The sequence below is a fragment of the Hypanus sabinus genome, chromosome 27 (assembly GCF_030144855.1).
Source record: "Hypanus sabinus isolate sHypSab1 chromosome 27, sHypSab1.hap1, whole genome shotgun sequence".
Taxonomy (NCBI): domain Eukaryota; kingdom Metazoa; phylum Chordata; class Chondrichthyes; order Myliobatiformes; family Dasyatidae; genus Hypanus; species Hypanus sabinus.
Window position 1 is genome coordinate 23505684 of NC_082732.1, and position 20179 is coordinate 23525862.

The 20179-nt window shown below is 40.6% G+C and overlaps 1 protein-coding gene across 5 annotated transcripts; it reads right to left on the reverse strand.

Moving 5' to 3' along the window:
* Positions 1 to 19724, reverse strand: ddi2 (DNA-damage inducible protein 2). Of its 5 annotated transcripts, XR_009508201.1 has the most exons (11): positions 19398 to 19724; positions 14995 to 15133; positions 13775 to 14038; positions 12014 to 12140; positions 11522 to 11649; positions 9162 to 9290; positions 7462 to 7565; positions 6865 to 7054; positions 5925 to 5985; positions 4354 to 4435; positions 2927 to 2980 (listed from the first exon to the last, which is right to left on the reverse strand). XR_009508201.1 is itself a non-coding variant. In XM_059951956.1 (10 exons), exons 1-9 carry the CDS (start codon positions 19533 to 19535, stop codon positions 5969 to 5971), a joined length of 1236 nt encoding a protein of 411 aa, XP_059807939.1. In that variant the 5' UTR covers positions 19536 to 19724; the 3' UTR covers positions 2843 to 2980; positions 5925 to 5968. The 5 variants fall into 5 exon arrangements, 4 of the variants coding, with proteins under 4 accessions (XP_059807937.1, XP_059807938.1, XP_059807939.1 ...); XM_059951956.1 differs by lacking the exon at positions 4354 to 4435 and having other exon boundaries at positions 2843 to 2980; XM_059951958.1 differs by lacking the exon at positions 2927 to 2980 and having other exon boundaries at positions 4353 to 4435.
* Positions 19725 to 20179: the final 455 nt, after the last annotated feature.

Consider the following 20179-nt stretch of genomic DNA (forward strand, 5'->3'; position numbering starts at 1 on the left):
AGAAGTTTATTTTAATATTTTTTTTAAAAAGAAAACATTATACTGCAGACAGCTGAACAGCTTCAGACATTTACAGTACATGCCCAGCATGGAATAAAGATCGTCTTCTTGCACTGTTGCTAATGGCTTAACTATTAGTATTGGCACATGAGCTGAAATCAGCTTTCAGAGGTAAGAAACAGCAGTTCAAATTTCTAGCCTTTATCACATATCTTCATAAGTATGATCATCAGTACACACAAACCAATATTGTTGGCAATAGTTTTGTTTTATTTGGTTTAAAAAAAAGATTAGAGATTGCAATAAGCACCCATTGAAGATTACAGCAACATCACTAGTGGCGCTTAACAAAAAAATCCAAAATATAACTTCAGCCAAGTGTGAATACTGAATATGCCTCAGTTACACAAGACCAGTGTCCAGCAAAGGTGGTGTTGCTGACTCAGATTTGATAAAGGCTATAAAAGAGTAAAAGAATTCTAAAAAACTCTGTACTCAGAAGGCAAAGTACATTGAACTTCTATGGAGGAAACATGATAGAATTTTTTTACTTCTCCCTATACTTAAATCAAACACCAAAACTCAAATCTAATGTAGGCATTTTCTGACCTTGCACAGAGTTTAAAATCTAACATGATTCCACCATGAATCTTGTGCATATATCATCTCCCAAGGATTTAAGCCCACCACTCTTGCTGCTGCAAACCATCTTTGAGAATATTCAGTGAAAAATATCATCGGCATTTTTAATTCTAAGTAGCATTAGGTACAATATTTAACTAGGTGTGTTGTTTGGGTTTATGGGTACCTGTGGAGTGGATTAGTAACTCCAGGATGGCACAGAAAATGCTGCCGTAATGTAACAACTTTGCTGTATGTGATGATAATCAATCGTTAAAACCAGTTACACCCAATACTAAAAAAGTGAACTCTGATTTAAACTTCCTTTCTTTCAATTAAAGATGCACACATTTGTCAGCCCAGATGTCTAAACAGTACCAGTTTATTATTGTGCAACTGTAATATATTGAACTACTTCACGTAGGAACCACAATTCCTCTTGCGAGAAGAACCAGAAGAGCCAAATCTGTGTTTCCATGACAACGTTCAAGAGCTTCCACAGCTTCCTGCTGACTAAATCCTGATGTTCTTATTCGTTCGATGTTTGCTGCTGGGAAAAGCTGGTTTGACAAATCTGAAGAGTGTAGTTCAGGACTATCCACAGAATGCCTTTCAGGCTGATCCATGGTGGCTTCCACAGTCTCTTCACACATCACTGAAGCACCTGAAACCTCTGCACAACTATCTACACTATGTGTTACCAAATGTGTCTCAGTACTTTGAGATGTCTGACTAGTTTTAACTACTGCAGTGTCAGATGCATATTCAATACTGTGTAGTGATAATTCTTGGGTCTCCAGTAATTTGTCACTTGGGGAAACCTCCATTTCATTAGTTAAATGTTTCGACACAAGAATGAAATCCCCATCCATGTCTTTTGTTTCCTGTGTCAAAATTTCCTCAGATTCATCATGTGTCATGTGGATGGGTATGTCTCTTTTAGAAGAAATTTCAGATTCAGCTGTCAACTCTGGCTCCTTTTGCATTTCAGGTACCAGTTCTGCATTAAGACATACCTCATTTAAGGCATCATTCTCTGAGCACTCATTACAGACCTCCATATGCTGAAAGTTTTCTTCCTGATTTGTTGTGACTGGCTGATTATGTTTGTCTAATTTGGCTGACACCTGCAAGGAAGTTTCCTGACAAGAAGAAACCAATTCACGATGCAATTCGAATAAAGTGGCCACAGGGGATAGGTGTGAATCGTTCTGACTGGATTCTGAAGTCTGATGCTGCTGATAGGAAGACACTTCAATCTCAGTAAACAAATGTATCTCTTCTTGCTTTTTACCAACATCAAAAACAACTTCAGACCGTTCTCCTGTGTCATCATTTGTAAACTCAGCAGGTCTATCCACCTCAAGTGGACAGAAGTTTGGACAGTTTTTTTCAAGTTCCTTTTCAGAAATAAGGGCTTTCTCATCCTGGTTATGGATGTTTGAATTTGTTGCTGTCACATTCTCTACCTGCTGCTCTGTACAGCACATCATTCCAGCATCACAAGTCTCACTGTTCCCAATTGAAGCATCATTTGATGGTCTTCCACCAATCTCAGTTTTCTTCTGACAACTACACGGATCATCTATTCTGAGGTCTATTTCAGATGGTACAGTGATGTGCTGCAGATTGGTATCTGGATCATCAATTTCCTTTCCAATTTCACCGGGCTGCTGCACTTCATTAATATCAGGGGAGCCGCTAGTTGAGGGTGCTTGGGTTGATCTGTTATCCACAATCATATCAAGCACAGAATCAGTATTTGGTTGTACTGATTGAGAACACTCTTCAGCTTTTGTTACTAGTGGCTCCACCAAATCCATTTTTTCTTTGTTTAGGTTTTCCAGCTGAGTTTTTACTCTTACACCTTGAAGAGTATGGTCTTCCTGTGCATCATACGCTTCCATGCCAGCTGTGTGTGAACTCATGTCTGTCAATATACGTTTTGGCAGAAATTCATTGCCAGCATCTGAACTTGGATGCTTCAGGATATTCTGTGGACTACCATAAGTGTTTTTGTGTTGTGGTATGTGCTTTTCTCCTAATGATGCCTGAGAAGAAGCAGACAGACTATCTGGAGACAGAGGAGTCAACAGATAATCCAACGATTGTAAAGGCTTCTGGTTTTCTGCCTCGGTTTCCAAGCACTCAGGGATCTGAACACTTTTTGCATCTGAAAATTCAAGTTTCATCTGGTTTTGTGAGGGAAGGCTAGCAGGAACTGATAAAGAGCGGTCCAACTGATTTTGGGGTTGGGGAAGTTGTGATAGGTCACTTGTAATAGGAAGAGGAAGATGTAGTTGATGAGGTGCTGGTAATGAAGGGCTCTTCAATGAGGTAGTTTTGCCATTTTCTTTTCCTAAAACAAACACAGAAAATGGAATCCAGAATTACAACTACATATACACCACATCTGAAAACAGCTTACCGCCAAATTTCTCAACATTTCCAATATTATTTCCTGGTGAACTCTTGTTTCTCTACAATGTATATCCAGTGATGGTTTGCCAAAATTAATGATCAATTTTATGGATTCCTTTAGATAAACCCCAATATAATCCTTTCATAAATAGCTTAATTTTAATCACTATCAAGCTCATAACTTAAAAATAATGACAACCTACTCTCTTCATTGATCAGGAGAATGTAACAGGGAAGTTCAAAAGCATTTACAAACTCAAGTCACAGTCACTTGAAGTTGGCAAGCAACTTCACCAAATAGTAGAACAAATGACTCCCTTTTCTTTTTTGCTTCTAAGAAGACTACAAAGGTAGCTGGCAAAGTTAAGGAGAATTCAGACTAGTTTGTGAATAAGACATAGAAAGGCTAAAAAAGAAAATCAAAACGTTCACTGGAATATATGCAGGTATATTATCAAGAAGCTGAGTTTTAAGGCTTCCTGATGCTGCTTGCGACAGCTGATGCTGTGGAGATGATGAGGTGAAGAAAAGCTCAAATCTCACTGTCACAGGGAAGAACAACGTAAAATTACAGAAGCCAGACACCTACCTACAAACTTAAAAAGTGACCTTACAGTAATGCACAGGATATAAAAAGGTAGAAAAGAAACAGGAAAGTAAACAAAAGCAGTAGGAAAAGAGGGTGCAAGGTCACAGTTATGAAGTACAAATTATAGACCTCTGCTACTATATAGTTTTCTTATCTAATGGTAGAGTTGGCTATAAAGAGTCAACAGGTGGGATCGTTGAGCTAGTATATGATGGGGCTAGCGAGGCTGAGTACAATGCCACAAATGAATGGAGCACTCTCCGTGACTCCAGCTGAGGGACTAATGCACACTATCTGAAATGAGACATTAAAAAGAGGCACAGCCTGCTTTTGCAAATGGACATAAAATAATCCATGAATTGCTTAAAAAGGAACAGACGTTCTTCACAGTGGCTAGCATATTTCTTTCTAACCAATATGGTACGACTGTCACAAGCAAGAGAAAATCTGCAGATGCTGAAAATCCAAACAGCACACACAAAATGCTGGAGGAACTCAGCAGGCCAGGCAGCATCTATGAAAAAGAGAATAATTGACGTTTCGGGCCAAGACCTGATGAAGGGTCTCACCCCAAAACGTCGATTATACTTTTTTCTACAGATGCTGCCTGGTCCCCTGATTTCCTCCAGCATTTTGTGTGTGTTGCCTGGTATGACTGTCATCATCATTTACATAAAGTACCATGGGACATTCTTTGGTCATTGTGAAAGGCTGCCATTCACCTTTCTTTGCTGGGATCTTCCAGCATTCCTTCAATGTCTTCCAGGGGCAGGAGCTTTCTTTCTTCAAACAACCACTTTTTTCCTAATAGAGATGAATTACGGGTTTAGTTTACATGTGGAAACATTGCTCTTGACAGCACAACACAGCTACACAAAGATGGTATGTGCTTCAACCTGCAAAACGCAGATCTGCCAATTAAAAGGATTGTACTTGTCAAGAGCATCATTTGTGCCATTTGCTAGGATGATCTCACCTCTCAGCTGGAAGGTTGTGGGTTCAAGTCCCACTCCAGAGATCTGAGCACAAAAATGTAAACTGACCCTATAAATGCAGGAGTGCTAGACTCCATGTTAAATTCTTTCAAGTGAGTAACACTCCAAGGTCAGAGTAAAAAAAACATGAAGGTATTTTAAAAATCTTCAGGAGATTTAACTGCCATTTCCAGACTTAAGTTTTTTATTCAACCTAACTATCTGCTTATTACGCTGTGTTTAATAAGAAAGTGCATACTGATCGCAACACACACAAAATGCTGAAGGAACTCAGCAGGCCAGGCAGCATCTTAGCCGAGAGTCCTAATGAAGGGTCTCCATCCAAATGTCTAGTGCTTATTCTTTCCTATAGAGGCTGCCTGGCCTGCTATCTTCCTCCAGAATTTTGTGTGTGTTGCTTGGATTTCCAGCATCTGCAGATTTTCTCGTCTTCCTGCACATTGATTGCTTCATTTTATACACTGTAATAATGACCATACTTCAAAAGTACTTCTGGCCATAAAATACTTCGGAATATCCAAAAAGGAATATAAAAGACACAATAAGAAATGTATTTTCTTTATAGTTTGGCCTATCTCTGAGGTAAATTGAATCCAAGCCACAGACATAGTAATTTCAAAAAACACACCCCTGACTCTATAACAAGAAAAGAGTACCAACTGGCTAAGTTTACATTAGCCTCTACTACAGAAGAAATTATTGAGAATTTTTCCTACTTAGATAGCAAAGTCTACAGCTGAGGGGAAGTGAAAAAAAAGCAATAATAAAGACTCTAAACCTTATCTGGAATAGGCAATGGAGCAAAAAATAATGGATCCAAAATTATCAAAACTGCTTTAAAGGCACTGAGCTCCTCTAGGAGGTGCAAATATCTGAGGTGAGCTGCAGTAATATTTCCTTATCATATTACCAAAATAAAGGCACAGGATTGAAAAAGTAATTTCTTACTTTCCATCCAACTGCATATTATAGTAGTAAGTTTTCAGCAATGACCGTCCTACTTATTTTTCCAGAAAACAAAACCCCACTTGATGAGAAGGATGGCCGCTCTAAATTTGTCGGATATTTAAGACTTCTGAGCAGCTCACCTCAGTATTTTGTCTTCCACTGAAATGGAAAGCATGACTCAGTAGTTCCCTTTTAGTGCAGTGTGTTATTCATCTTCAGTTCAAAAAGAGCATGATAAGAAAACACATTCTTGGAACTGAATGTCTAATTGACTGCAAGATCTCCTATCTGACTATTTAGGCATCGTACCACATTCTTAAGTTACTTAAAAGTAACAGAGCATTAAATACCTGGACTGTGATCATCTTCAAGGGCAGCAAAAGTGCAACATGCATCAGTGAGGCCGGCGTCCTGTTAGGATAAAAAAAACACAAAACCAAACCACAACAGCAAACTCGATTAGTCAACTGAAGCATGCAGCATGCACACAGAATTACAGGTCACTACAGATATCGAACAGATTAATATTCCATACAAACATAACTTGGCATTAGCATGCACTATAATAATAGCCATTAGTAGTCAGCTTATGGAGTTGGCAAGGAGGTTGGACTGATCAAAGAAAGAGTGGACTACAGAAACTGGTGTCTTGTTATAAGTGATATTATTGATGTGTTATTTCTCTTTAAACTTACTAATTTAAGAGCGAGAAGGCCCACTTTCCTCCTAGTAGATAATGTAGGTGGTTTTAACTATAAATGGTTTAAGGCTCTTCCTGAGACTGAGCAGTCAATCACTTGGAACAGAATTGTTAAGAAGTCCAAGGTGACTTAAATTTGGTGTTGGAGGAGAAATGAGCCAGGATTCCTTTCTTTGATCACTGTCCAGTAGCTCCAGAACTTGTCACACACATAGATTAAAGGTGAAAGCAGGCCTGAACTCTGTTCTAATCTCCAAATACTAAATTGGCTACTCTCAGACAAAAATCTGCCACTTTTTATGGGTATTACAAGCAATGAGATGCACCCAAGCAATGCAAGCTGCCTTTGTAAACATAACAGAACACACTGTAGATATTCCACAAATTCTGTGTATGATATGCTAAAAACAGAAACTAATAACTTTTGCTTACCTTCCTGTTATTGAGAATCATAAGAGACCAGAGCATCACCCAATCTATCATATAAATCCTCTACAGGAAATTTCCTACATATGCATTTGGGTGGCTGGATCAGGAGACAACAAGCTTACAAATTCTTATCGGTTCTAAGTGCTCTTTTGAAAACTTACCAGATTCCTCTGCTGATCTGTGTAGTGCTTCAGCCAGCTCTTGATCTGCTAGTTCCTCAGGGTGGAGATCGTCTCGTGGCATACCGTATGCCAACCTGGCACAGTCTGGCAGCTCTGCTTCAGATAAGAAGCGCGTCTCTGTGCCTGTGGTGCCTATAACCAGTACATTGCGCTTCAGATCAATTGAACACTGCAAAAAGAAGGGGATAAAGAACAAAATTTAAAAGAATGGAAATTAAACTGATTATTTCAAATACTAAAAGGAAGACCTTCAGGAGTAGTTTACATTGAAAATGTTGTCTTATCACATCAGAGTTTAAAATCAGCACAGACAGTTGGAACCATTGAATTTTAAGTAAAATATATTCAATAAAGGCTCCTAATAAGAGCCTTGCAATGTCAAAGGTACTATGCACATACAAGTTCCAGTTGTAGAATTGGACAAATAGCCCAGAACGATAAAAACAATATTGACAATTCATGGAATTACAGCTCCTAATTATGAACGGTACTATTCCCACCCCCACTCCTCCATTCAAAAAACCTCCTCTCACAAGCAATCTGCTGTCCAATCTGGAAACATTACTTGCCTCTTACCTGATGCCTTTTGAGCATGTCGAGTCCAAGCAACATATCCATCGGCTGATCTTCCAGGAGGGAGAAGGAGCAAGGGAGAAAGTCACCTTCAATCTGAATCTGGGCTGAACAATACAGTACTTCAATTAAAGACAGTTCAATTGAAGGCTAACCATAAAGCAAGTGCTGAACATCCCAATGACCACCTCTATGCCCACTATACTATCACCCTGCCACCACCACCCTCAGCACTTTTGTCGAGATAACCAGTATGGAATCCTTTCTTACAGTGCCCTCTCTTTTCTGTAAAAGTAACTGGGGGTACACTGCTGTATCACAAACATCAGCCACAAAACTGTATACACCCCAGTACCATGAGTCGAAAATAACATAAGAATGGTGCCCTTTTTTTTTGTTAACTTTCCCCTTTTCTTTTAGGCAGGGTTCTATCACCTTCTTTCATTATATGGCACAGCAATGAAAAGTAAAAACCTTTACCAATCAAATGGATCGTAAGATCACCATAGATCTCAAACAGCAAGCAGTAATAATCCGCGATCATGTTGTTCAGCACCAGGTCACATTCACCATATCCCGAAGCCACATTTCCTGTGTGCTCTTCAATTGGGGTCCTTTCTCCCCACTCTCCTTTTAAACTCACAAGGGCTCTTTCCTGTGCCCCTTTGAAATAATTGGGGTCCTGTTAACTGTACTCCCTTTAAACACGTAGGGCCTGGTTCCCTCGCTCCCTTGAAACTTACTGGGTTAAATGGAAAATTTACTATAATGTAACATTTCAAATGATCGAATTAAGACTGTGTTAGGGTTGCATCATGGTCTGGTTCAACAATTTCAATGCACAGGAACACAAGGAGCCAAAGAAAGTAGTAGACCGAGGCAGCTCCATCATGGATATAACCCTCCCCACCAATGACAGCATCTACAGGAAGCACTGCCTCAAGAACGTGGCATCTATCATCAAAGATTCCTACTACCCAAGCCATGAGTTCTTCTCACTGCCACCGTCCAACAGGAGGGACAGAGCTTGAAGTCTAACATCACCAGGTTCAGGAACAGCAACTTTTCTACAACCATCAGGTCTTGAACAAACCTACATAACCCTAATCCTACCACAGCAACAAAACACCTTGGACCACCTTTTGCATAGTCTTTGTCCTTCTCTTCATTCTCTTGTACAATGTATATATTTCATTTGAATCTACATGCCTGTGATGCTGCTGCAAGCAATACGTCACAGTACTTGAGCACGTGACTAGATTCTGCTTGTCTAGATACCCAATAGTCAAGGAAACCTGACAGCCCAATTCCACCCAGGTCCCAAAGGGTGCAGAATTATTGGGGTTCTGTTCTACATTGGTTAAACCCTCCACTTCTCAGTATCTTCAAAATAAATGAAAGTGAAGTAGAAAACACTGCTACGATTACACTGCATCCATCGCTGCCAGTTCTGTGGAATGATGTACAAAGACACCCACTACATCCTTTTACTTTCTTCATGAAGCAATTGTTATCATGGAATCACAGAATGGGCCTTTTTGGCACACCATCCATGCTAACCAGTAAGTTTATCAATGCTAATTCCATTTACCTACTTCAGGCTTGTATCATTTTATACTTTTTTTTTAATTATAGAAAGTGATATACAATGTATTTCTGCTCACAACCTCAGAATGAATGACAGTTATGGCATAACTACTCACCTAAGTGGACTCTGCCAATAATTTTTTGTGTTCCAACACCTTTGGCGATCCCTGCCCATCGCCTGTCAACCAAGCGCATAATGTTGCATCTCTCCGCACATGCCTGGCTCATGATCGTCATCTGTGCTCCTATATCAGCCATGAAATACATTTAGCAACACACCTGGCTCATGCTCTGCTATCAGATTACAAGTATTTCAATCATTTCCGTGTCTTGCCTTGAGATAAGTGAAGGTGAAAATAACTTCACCTACAAGATTTATGCAAAGTACAGCTGTGATATGTAACGATAAACTGTGATTATGTATTCATGTTTATATTAATAATATAGAGACAAAAAAATCAAGTATACAGTCAATGCTCAGCTTAGAAAATAACTACAGGTGGAAGACAGTAAAAGAAGAGCAACTTTGAACCAATCTGCTGACTTCTCTTACCATGATGTCAGATGAAAGGCTTTCATACAACTTTGATTATTCAATTTTACACTCATTTTATTATGTACACCTGCTCAATGCATAAAAGCATGCAGATGAGGTCAAGAGGTTCAATTGTTGTTCAGACCAAACATCAGAATGGGTAAGAAATGTGATCTAAGTTACTTTAACCGTGGAGTGGTTGTTGGTGCCAGATGGGGTGATTTGAGTATCTCAGTAACTGTTGACCTCCCGGGACTTTCACGCTCAACAGTCTCGAGAGTTTACAGAGAATGGTGCGAGAAACAAAAAAAGCATCTAGTGAGTGGCAGTTCCATGGGCGAAAACACCTCGTAAACGAGAGAAGCCAGGGGAAGGCCAGACTGGTACAAGCTGACAGGAAGGCGAATCTGGAAGTGGATTGCTACAGCAGAAGTCCACAAATATAAAGTGGCCATTAAGTGTATATTTGTGGTCTTTTCCTACTGTAGCAATCCACCTCCAGGTTTGCCTTCCTGTCAGCTTGTACCAGTCTGGCCATCCCCTGGCTTCTCTCATCAACAAGGTGCTTTTGCCCACAGAACTGCCACTCACTGGATGTTTTTTGTTTTTCATAACCTTAGGTACAGGTGGCCCCCGTTTCTCGAACGTTCGCTTTACGACAGATCGCTATTACAAAGGACCTACATCAGTACCTGTTTTCACTATGCAAAGAGGATTTTCGCTTTTACAAAAGAAAGACGCCCGCTTTATACATGTGTTTACCTCGAGAAAGACTACCATAACCGTGAAGCCTTGTGCAGGCAGTTGTGTACTCATGCATGTACGTGCGTAGGTGTGTACGTGCTGATTTTTCTTCTCCAAATCGATTTTGGCTCAGTCTTCCCAATTTTTATAAGTGAAACTACACTGTACATACAATATTTCTACTTTATATAGGGTGTATATTTATCATATCATTCCTGCTTTTACTATATGTTAGTGTCATTTTAGGTTTTATGTGTTATTTGATTTGATGTTATTTTTTGGGTCTGGGAAAGCTCAAAAATTTTTCCCATATAAATTAATGGTAATTGCTTCTTCGCTTTACACCATTTCAGCTTACAAACGGGTTCATAGGAATGCGCTACCTTGAGATAGCAGGGGATACCTGTACTTTCTTTGACCCCCCCCCACCCCCCCATATACCATGTTCCACTAAGAATTTTATAATTGCCGTAAAACATTAATAATCTGTGAGTATATTATTTTGAAATCTGGATCACTTGGCATTGCCTCACTGGATGCTGGCCCCTGCTCTCCTGTTAACACAGCATGGTTAATGGGTGTTCCCATCTCCTTTCCATTCACAAGGCCCTGGTTCCCACACTACCCTTCACGCACTGTGGCCACAGTTCCCAGCCTTTGACACCTCCTGGCCCCAATTCTCATGTTCATTTGTTTCCTGCTCACCTTTGAAGTTCGTGTTGTTCTGTTTCCCTCACTCCTTTTAAACTCACCTAGTTCAATTTCCCATGCTCCCTGGAAACTAACTGAGATTGAAAGGAACACAAGGAAACAGAGCCCCTCTGAGTTCACTAGAAAATTCATTATTCCATTAAGTATCATCTAAAAATAAAGTGACTTAAAAGCGTGCTTTCTCTCTGCACATTGGTGTTTGACTGTCTTCTTTGTTACCGGTTCTTTTGGGTTTTATTTTGTTTAGTGGCTGCCTGTAAGGAGATGAATCTCAAGGTTGTATAATGTATACATACTTCGATAATAAATGTACTTTGAACTTTGTTGGGAGTACTAATAAAATAACATTCAAAACTCCAGGAAATCTCCTGCTCCGGCACCACCAAAGACCCAAGCGTACCAGATTAACAGAGTTTTACTGAATTACAATCATTGCAACAAACTACCTTAAACTCTTACAAGTAGCCTAATTAGATGCGAACTTACCTGAATCTACAAATGCCTTAACTGGATTCCCATTAACCTTACAATTGATGTAGAGCATTACCACCTGACCAAAGCTCTCTGGCGATTCTTCCATTGCAATTGTCATGTTCTCCTCAATGTTCTGCTGCCTGGAATACAAAGGTACCTTTACAATGACAACAGACCAAGGGAGTGGTATACCTAATACTAGAGCTAAAGGCCACGTCCAGCCAATCATTGAATAGAATTCACTATAGCAAAGGTCATCAGAGATCAATGACTTAATAGAATGCTATGCTGATAAATCAGGTTGATCTTCACATCTACGTTACTTTCGACAATAGTAACATTTTATGAGTACTACTAAGTAGCTTCAATACCACCTGACCAAACTAAATAGAATCTTGCAGTATAAGAACACGTTACCATGGCCAAATTGTCTTGAGCTGCTCCATACAATGGATTAGTGAGAGTGTTAAGCAGGAAAACTCAAAAGCTCAAGCACAAATGTACCTGATGTCTTCCTCAATTTTAGCCTGTGCCTCCAGATCAAAGGGGTCAGCATTAAGAAGTCGGATTCTTTCCTGTTCACGGCGGGCACGTTCCGACTGCTGCTCTCGAAGCACTCTTGTAAACTTATCTATGGAGAGAAAAGGCAAACAAAACTGAAGGGATTGTTTAGCTGTTCAGATACCACATTATACAGAAACGTGGAATGAGCCATTATTAGCATAGCCATACAATCAGGCACTTTACTCAATATTGATTATCATGGTAACTTCCTGCAGCTTTTAATGAAAGTGCGGAGAATGCTCTGCCACTATCAGTTTTAACATAGCTGACCTGTGTAATTGAATGCCACTCATTCAATTGAGCATCTGTGACCCACAGTGACATTTCTTGTGCCCACTGTGCCCATCATGAACATAAAAGAAAAAGCTTGCATTTACATTGTACCTTTCATTGTGCGATGCATCAAAATATTTTAAAGTCAAGTTAGTATCATGCAACAAAATAAGTATCAAATAAGGACGTAGCGAATTTCTGCCTACAACAAAGGGAATCTATTTTAGCATTGTTTATTTAGGGATAAATATTACCTGGGTTACCATCAATAGTGCCATTGGACCTTTTCACTTGAGGACAAAACCTTGAGCTTCATTTAGCACCTAAGTAAAAGGCAAGGCCTCCAAAATTCCTTCAGAACTGCACTGAGGTTTCAATCTAGGTTGTGTGCCTGGGTCTCTAGAGCAGGGCCTGGACATCCTGATTCAGATGCTGGTGTGCTGCCACTAAGGCAAGGCAATTCTCTTCCTTGTTGGTTAAAAGTTTAAATCTTGATGTTAATGAATTAATCACGAAAACAGAAAATGCAAAATATCTTTTCATTTCCTCATATTCCATGAGAAAGATGGTAATGCCACATCCACCTCATTTCCTTACTACATAGGCACTGTGTATTTTCATCATTAAACACGTAAGATATCACAATCCTCATCTCTACACTTATTTTCTCAACCACTGTCTTCACTGCAGAAATTGAACTGCACATTCCAATAAGCTCCTAAACATCCTGAACTCTATATTACCTCCAGTGCTCAAGCAGACCTTGATTTAAACAAAATCACTACTCTTGGAAGTATAAACAGAGGGAGCCACAACGCAGCTGATGCAGCAATTTTCGTTTGAACTAGGCATACATTTAGATTATACTAAATACTGAATTCAATGTCCTAATACTTTGACTGACTTCAATTCTTTTTGAAGCCAGTTATAGAGCTGAATGTGTAATCCATTCAGATACTCTAGAACGAACTCATTGAGCAATTTTGGGCAGCACGATTACAGGACGAATAAGAGCTGCTGCTTCACAGCTCCAGCGACCTGGGTTCAATTTTGCCCGTCGGTGCCCATCTGGAATTTGCACACTCATTCTGTGACTCTGTGGATTTCCTCTCAGTATTCCAGTTTCCTCCCACATCCCAAAGATGCGCAACGGACCACAAAACCTTATTCCTTTTGTGCAGGCACATAGTACAATCTGGGGGAATGTGGGGAGAATAAAATGGCATTAGTGTAAGATTAGTGAAAACAGCTGCTTGATGGTCAACATGGATACAAATGGTTTAGTTCCGAGCTGTACGACTCTAGCTCTCACAAGAGACGATCCAACGAACAACAGTGCAAGCAAGGGAACCAAATAATTGAAATGAAGCAACACAAACAGAGAAGGGGGGAATGCTATAGAGAACAAGACAGAATTTCCATATTCACCAACATCTCCACTAAGAAGTGCCTCAGCCAATGGGGGATTCCTCTCCTTCAACAGTGAAAGCTCATGTGGATTGGCCAAAAGCATGTCCCGGAGTAACGCTGGATTATTTTCCAAACTGTGTGAAGGTGTCATGGAGGGAGCAGATACAGTAGAGGTACTGGGAGTTGGCACTGGTTGGTGCTCGTTAGTTGCTCCAGGCCCTGGATTTCTGACCCCCAGTGATCTAGGCACTGAGATGCCACTGAAATCAATCCTGGGAAGTCCTAGAGGAGGGAGAAGACAGAAATAGCAATATTAAAAAGTACAATGCCATTTGAGCCAATGCTCAAATCCCAGCACTGAAAGACAGTATGTATTACTGAAAACTTTGGATCCATAAACCCACTTAAACAGTAAAAGAAAACCACTTGTGATCAAGCTAGAGCAAAGGCATTTTGTAAAGCAATGTACTAGAGGCACGCAGCAAGTTAAAAGCTGGATTCCTCTGAGACAATGTTCATTGTTCAGCCAGAATCATTCTCCATGTGCTGTACCATGGCAATAAATCATCAATTGCGGTATTTTCCAGCAGACTTTGCTCACTGGCTTTCCCTTCCCAACCCATATACAGAATATATAAAAATGTCTAACCCACAGTAATTAAGTTGATCTCCAACAACTCTCTGGTGATCAAGAAAAGTCTAGTACAGACATGGTTTTGAGTGCATCTTCACTTGAACAATGAAGGAAATGCTCCAACACATTTTCTTTTAAATACTTTTAAGATTTTGTCAAGCAGCTCTACAAGTCCATGACTTCACAAAAACCAGGTTTCCACGAACCGTGCCAGATCTAACGGCTATTATTTAAGCCCTGGCAAAGATGTTCACAAGGCATTCCAATATGGAACTACACTACAGCTAAATCCAACCCAATATCCATAAACAAGCTTAGATATTTTAGTGATTTGCAGAAGGAAACTTCTCTGGTTTTCTTTTCCCTAGTCAAGGATTGGTAGCCCAAGAAGGCTTCTATTGGCAACTGAGTGATCATCTATGGAACAAAGTAAAGAGGCAACTGACATCGTCTGCTCCCCTAAACACTAAACTATTTTTAAAACATAATCACCCATATAATTCTCTGTGTTACATATTTTTTGGAGTATACAATCTGAGGAGGGCATTCAAATGGACACCATTAAGTAAAATTACCAGTGAAGTGTTCCTAAAGGATCTCTCACCTGTCACACCTGGGAGCGGTAGACTGGGCTGCACTGGTGGTCTGTCCAACTGTCGCAACACCAGTACGTCACCATCTTTCAGTCCATATGCTTTCAGTGTCAGATGATTTTCTGTTAATGGCCTCTCTGCAAAGATTATCTAATACAAAAACAATACTCAGATTTAGCTAACATTTGGTGATTCTGCCATTAGCAGACTTGTTAACCTATACCACAGTGTACATTCTTTGACCAACGAGGATATTGAAGGTAAAGAAAAACCTGTGAATGTATTTAGAAATTCAAGGAAAAGCTTTTGTAATTTTAATAATTTCTACCCTCTCCTTTGTACAATATGAATTAAAGGGACTTCCAACTTGTCATGACAATACTCTTGCTAAATGAACATTAAGTCTGATGGTATATAATTTTATATACATATATAAGTATCTCTTGGCAGCGTGGGGGTTCTGAGAGATCTCAGACACTCAAAGCTGCCGCGCAGGTTGACAGTGTTGTTAAGAAGGCATATTGTGTGTTGGCATTCATCAACGGTGGGATTGAGTTCAAGTGGCATGAGGTAATGCTACAGCTATGTAAGATCTTGATCAGATCCCACTTTGAGTACTGTGTTCCATTCTGGTCACCTCACTACAGGAAGGATGTGGATACTATACAGAGTGTGCAGAGGAGATTTACAAGGATGCTGCCTGGATTGGAGGGTGTAACTTATGAGAATAGGTTGAGTGAACTTGGCCTTTTCTCCTTGGAGCGACAGAGAATGAGAGGTGATCTGATAGAGGTGTATAAAATGGTGAGGGATGTTAATCGTGTGGATACCCAGAGACTTTTGCCCAGGGCTGAAATGGCTAACAAGAGGGGTATAGTTTTAAAGTGCTTGGAAATAGGTACCAAGGGGATGTCAGGGTTACGTTTTTCACATAGAGAATGGTGAGCGCGTAGAATGCACTGCCAGCGGCAGTGGTGGAAGCGGATACAATAGGGTCTTTCAAGAGCCTCTTAGATAGATACATGGAGCTTAGAAAAATAGAGGGCTATGCACTAGGGAAATTCTGGACAGTTTCTAGAGTAGGTTGCACGGCCGGCACAACTTTGTGGGCTGAAGGGCCTGTAATGTGCTGTAGATTTCTATGTGCTATGTTCTATCCATTCTGCACTATAAATTGTACAATGGCATTATCCTGATGAAACTTTTTAAACTAGGCATTCTAATTCTTAAGTCAATTATTTATTTTAACCTGTGTTTTAATTTGGAATATGCTAAGTTTCAGGAACTCACTGTGCATATTTAAGATTCTCCTGCAGTTATTTGTATAATTTACTAAATTTTGCCACATTAGACCTGGATATCATAGAAGCTTCAAAGAAATAAATCCCCAAAATCTAAAGTTGTTAAGATGAGAAATGACAAATGGAATCCCGATGAATGTGATGTAGTGCATTTGTGAGGGCTCATAAGGCTAGGACACACACGAATGGTATCAGCCAAGAAAGAACTGAGGAAAAGAGGAACCTTGGTATTTATAACTCGAAGTGGCCATGTTATTGGGGGTATACAGTATATTAGCATGAACAAGATTAGCTAAATAACAGAAAATAGTCAGGATTATTATGTCATTTTCATTACAGAAATATGTAAGTAAGATGGTGTTACAAGATTCAGTGAAACTTCAACCATTCATCATACATATTAATAATGGAGATGAATGGACTCTGAGTATCACAACCAAATTTGATGACAATGTGATAAAATATAAGGACAAGAAATAACAGGTTATTCAGGTCCTCAGCCTGTCTACATTCAATCAGATTATAGGTGAAGTTTTAACCCAGTATCATGTTCCTCCACTAACCCCCTAACCCCTCAATGCAAGCTGCACTGGATGTTGACAAGACCATGCCATGCGCGGAGCACTGTGCAGCGTTCTGGACTCCTGATCTAATTTATGTTTTGCAGATGCTTCAGTTAAGGCTCACTACCTCTGAGGTGCAAAATGTTACTTTTGTTTCTGTCCTAAACAAATGACTCTTGTTGTTGTTGCCCCTGCCAGAATAAACATCAATCCTATGTCTATCCCTTAAGGGTTGTGAGAATACATTGTCTTTGCAAAGCTAAATAGCTTGGCTGAACGAGTGGGCAAAAAACCTGGTAGATGTCATGTAAAGTAGGAAAACATGAGGTATTCACTTTAAAGTTAGAAAAGCAGAGTACTATTTAAACAGAAACTACAGAATACCGGCTGTAGAGGCACTCTGGGTGTCCTTGTTCTTAAAACATAAATTTAGCGTTCAATATACTAGTAATTAGGAAGACAAACAAGCTGTTAACCTTTAATGGAAGAGGACCGAGCTCTTGCTTAATACGAGATGCTGCAGTTTACTGTGCAGTTTTGGACTACAGATTAAGGAGGAATATATGTGAAACAGTGACAATTCAGTTAAGGTTGATTCCTGAGATGAGTTTGGGTATCTTCCAAAGAAATATTCCAAAGGTTGAAGTTATGCTTCATTTAGAATGAGAGGTGATCTTACAGAAATAAACCTATGGGAAAGTTATAGTAATCAGGACATAACATGGAATTCAGCAATTTTAGATTAAACTGGAACTTTAAACTAGAATAGCCATTCCATTTTGGATCTAACTGGCCCTTGACCAACACCTCCCCTACCCCCCACCCCGGTCCCCCTTCTATTTACATCTCTTCCGGTTGGGGCAATATTAATTAACAAGTGTTCACCTCCCCTCCCCCACCTCTCAAAGTCTAACCTTACACCCCCGTCATAAAAGGTGGAAATGGGTAATGCTGGCCAACATGTCTCTGGTGAACCTATATAGGCCAATCCCTTGGATACAATGGATTACAGAAACATCGATAAATTCCAACCAGACCATCGACTTTGGGCGATGGTGACAGGAGGTCATCAATGGTCGATGCTTCACTGGGAGCTAAGGGCCCAAGATGAAGACTGCACTCCCCAGTAAGTCAGAGCCGCCACTATAGATTGTTCAGCCTGTGGTTTCCACACTAAAACAGATCATTCCCTTTATTTACTTCACCACCCCTTTTTCTCTATGGCTTAAAATGTTTCTATTTTCCACTTCTCCAAGCACCTTGCTCTACAACTGCTAAACATTTCCAGCATTTTGCTTTCTAAGATTTTAGCTGTGATTTAAGAGTAGAAGTTGAAACTATGTTTCTGCTTGTTGGAGAATCCACCAGTAGGGGGCACAGTTTCAAATAAAGGATTTCCTTTTTTACACAAGTTATTTAATAATTTAATAAATGATATAGCAGGGGAATTTCCCTTTGAAGACTGTGGTTCTTCGGGATTTTTTACTCCGGGGAGATTTGGAGACCAGGTCATTTACTGTATTCAAGACTTTTGGTGGAAAAGGGAATCGGGGATTATGGTGACGAAGTACAGCTGAGGCCAAGGTTCAAATTAGCCAAGATCTTACCAAACAGCCTATACTCATGCTCTTATTTCACATGCAAGCTACATTAGTCAGCAAAACCTCAGGTCAATTAAGAGTCAGAATGGTTTTCTTTCATTTTGTTGTTTCAAAATGCACCATGCAGGATGTGCAGAAACAGGTGCAATAGTAGCTCAGCCTGCAGCCGATTGCTATTGGATGTTGCCCCAGGGAGTGAGTGGCGGTTGCAAGAGTAACGTTGCCAGTATTACAGCCAGAAATAGCAAAACTGTTGTATATATAGCACTGTTGTGTACAGTGTATCTGGGTTTCTGCGTATGTATTCGTGAATGTAGATGTACTTACAACTACAGAGTTTGTGTATCCACACTCTCTGCACTCATATGCATATATAATGATGACCCATAAAATGGTATTAAATGGTATTAAAACCCATAAAATTGTATTAAATATAATTACTATATAGCGGAAGTGCAGTAGTATTTACACAGCAGTGGGCGCCAAGATACACCCTGCGGGTCAAAACGGACACATCATTTGAAACTAAAGCAGAATCGGAGTTTATACTGCAGTTTATAGCTCCGGAACTCCATTACATAACTGTGTTCAGACCCTTAGACGGGGTCAATTGGTGCTTTCCCTACCGATATATATTTATTTGCTTATAGATATCGTTCTTTACAGAGTTGGAGCTACGTGTTTACGAGGTCAGGGCGGGTGTAATCACCGACATCGTTCAGTAGGGTGTCAGGAAGGATACATAGCTATTAGCACAAAGAGATTCTGCAGATGCTGGAAATCCAGGCCAACCCATTAAAAACTGGCGGAACTCAGCCGATCTATGGAGAGAAATAAACATTCGGTCTTCCGGGCCGGGACTCTCCAACGGGATAAGTGGCCGGGTGTGGCAAACAGGATATGGGAAAGCCTGGGTCTTCCACTTTGTGAAGGCCTCTCCTGCTCTCACCTGGCTCTCGGCAGCGGGGATGTTACTCTCCATTTCACAGAGCGCCCGGAAGGTCTCCAGCTCCAGGCTGCCGTCCACCTGCAGAGTGAAGGTGATCTCACTCAGGTCGCGCCGCACACAGTACACGGTGAGTAACATGGCGACAGCCGGCAGCAGCCCCGAGACGCGGCGCCCGATCCGCTCTCCGCAGCGAGGCCCAGCACCGAACCGACAGCCGAGGCCCAGCAACGGCCAGAAAACGAGGCTTGGATCACACCTTCCCAGATCCTCAGCACACTCCAGCACCGCGCTGTCTGACCGCGCCGCCGCAGTTTGCCGTCGCAAAACGGTCGGAAAAACGCCACACCGCCGCAAACTGGCGCTTACGACATGTACTCAATGTCACAATAACGCGCCATCATGGTGAGGTACAGGACGGAAACTGCTTCATTGCATCATCACACCCCCAAACAACTTTGCAGGATTTCCCCGTAATTCGAGATTTACACCGCCTGATAATCGTGATTAATGTAGCCTACCACGCCAAAAACAAGTCTACAGTTTTTTTTAGCATCTTAAAATTCCCGCAATTGGCTTCAACTTGAATCGTTCTTTAAATTTCTTGTGTTTTTAGATCAAGGGTTACTCCAGGACCAACGTGCAAAACAGTCATACACAGCTCAAGGCACATATAAGGTAGCTGTAAAATACAGTCTCACACACACAAGTCCAAATCCCCAAGGCCATGAATGCTGCAGCAGTCTGAAGTCAAGCAATACGGCTTGTCTTCCGCTGAGCAAACA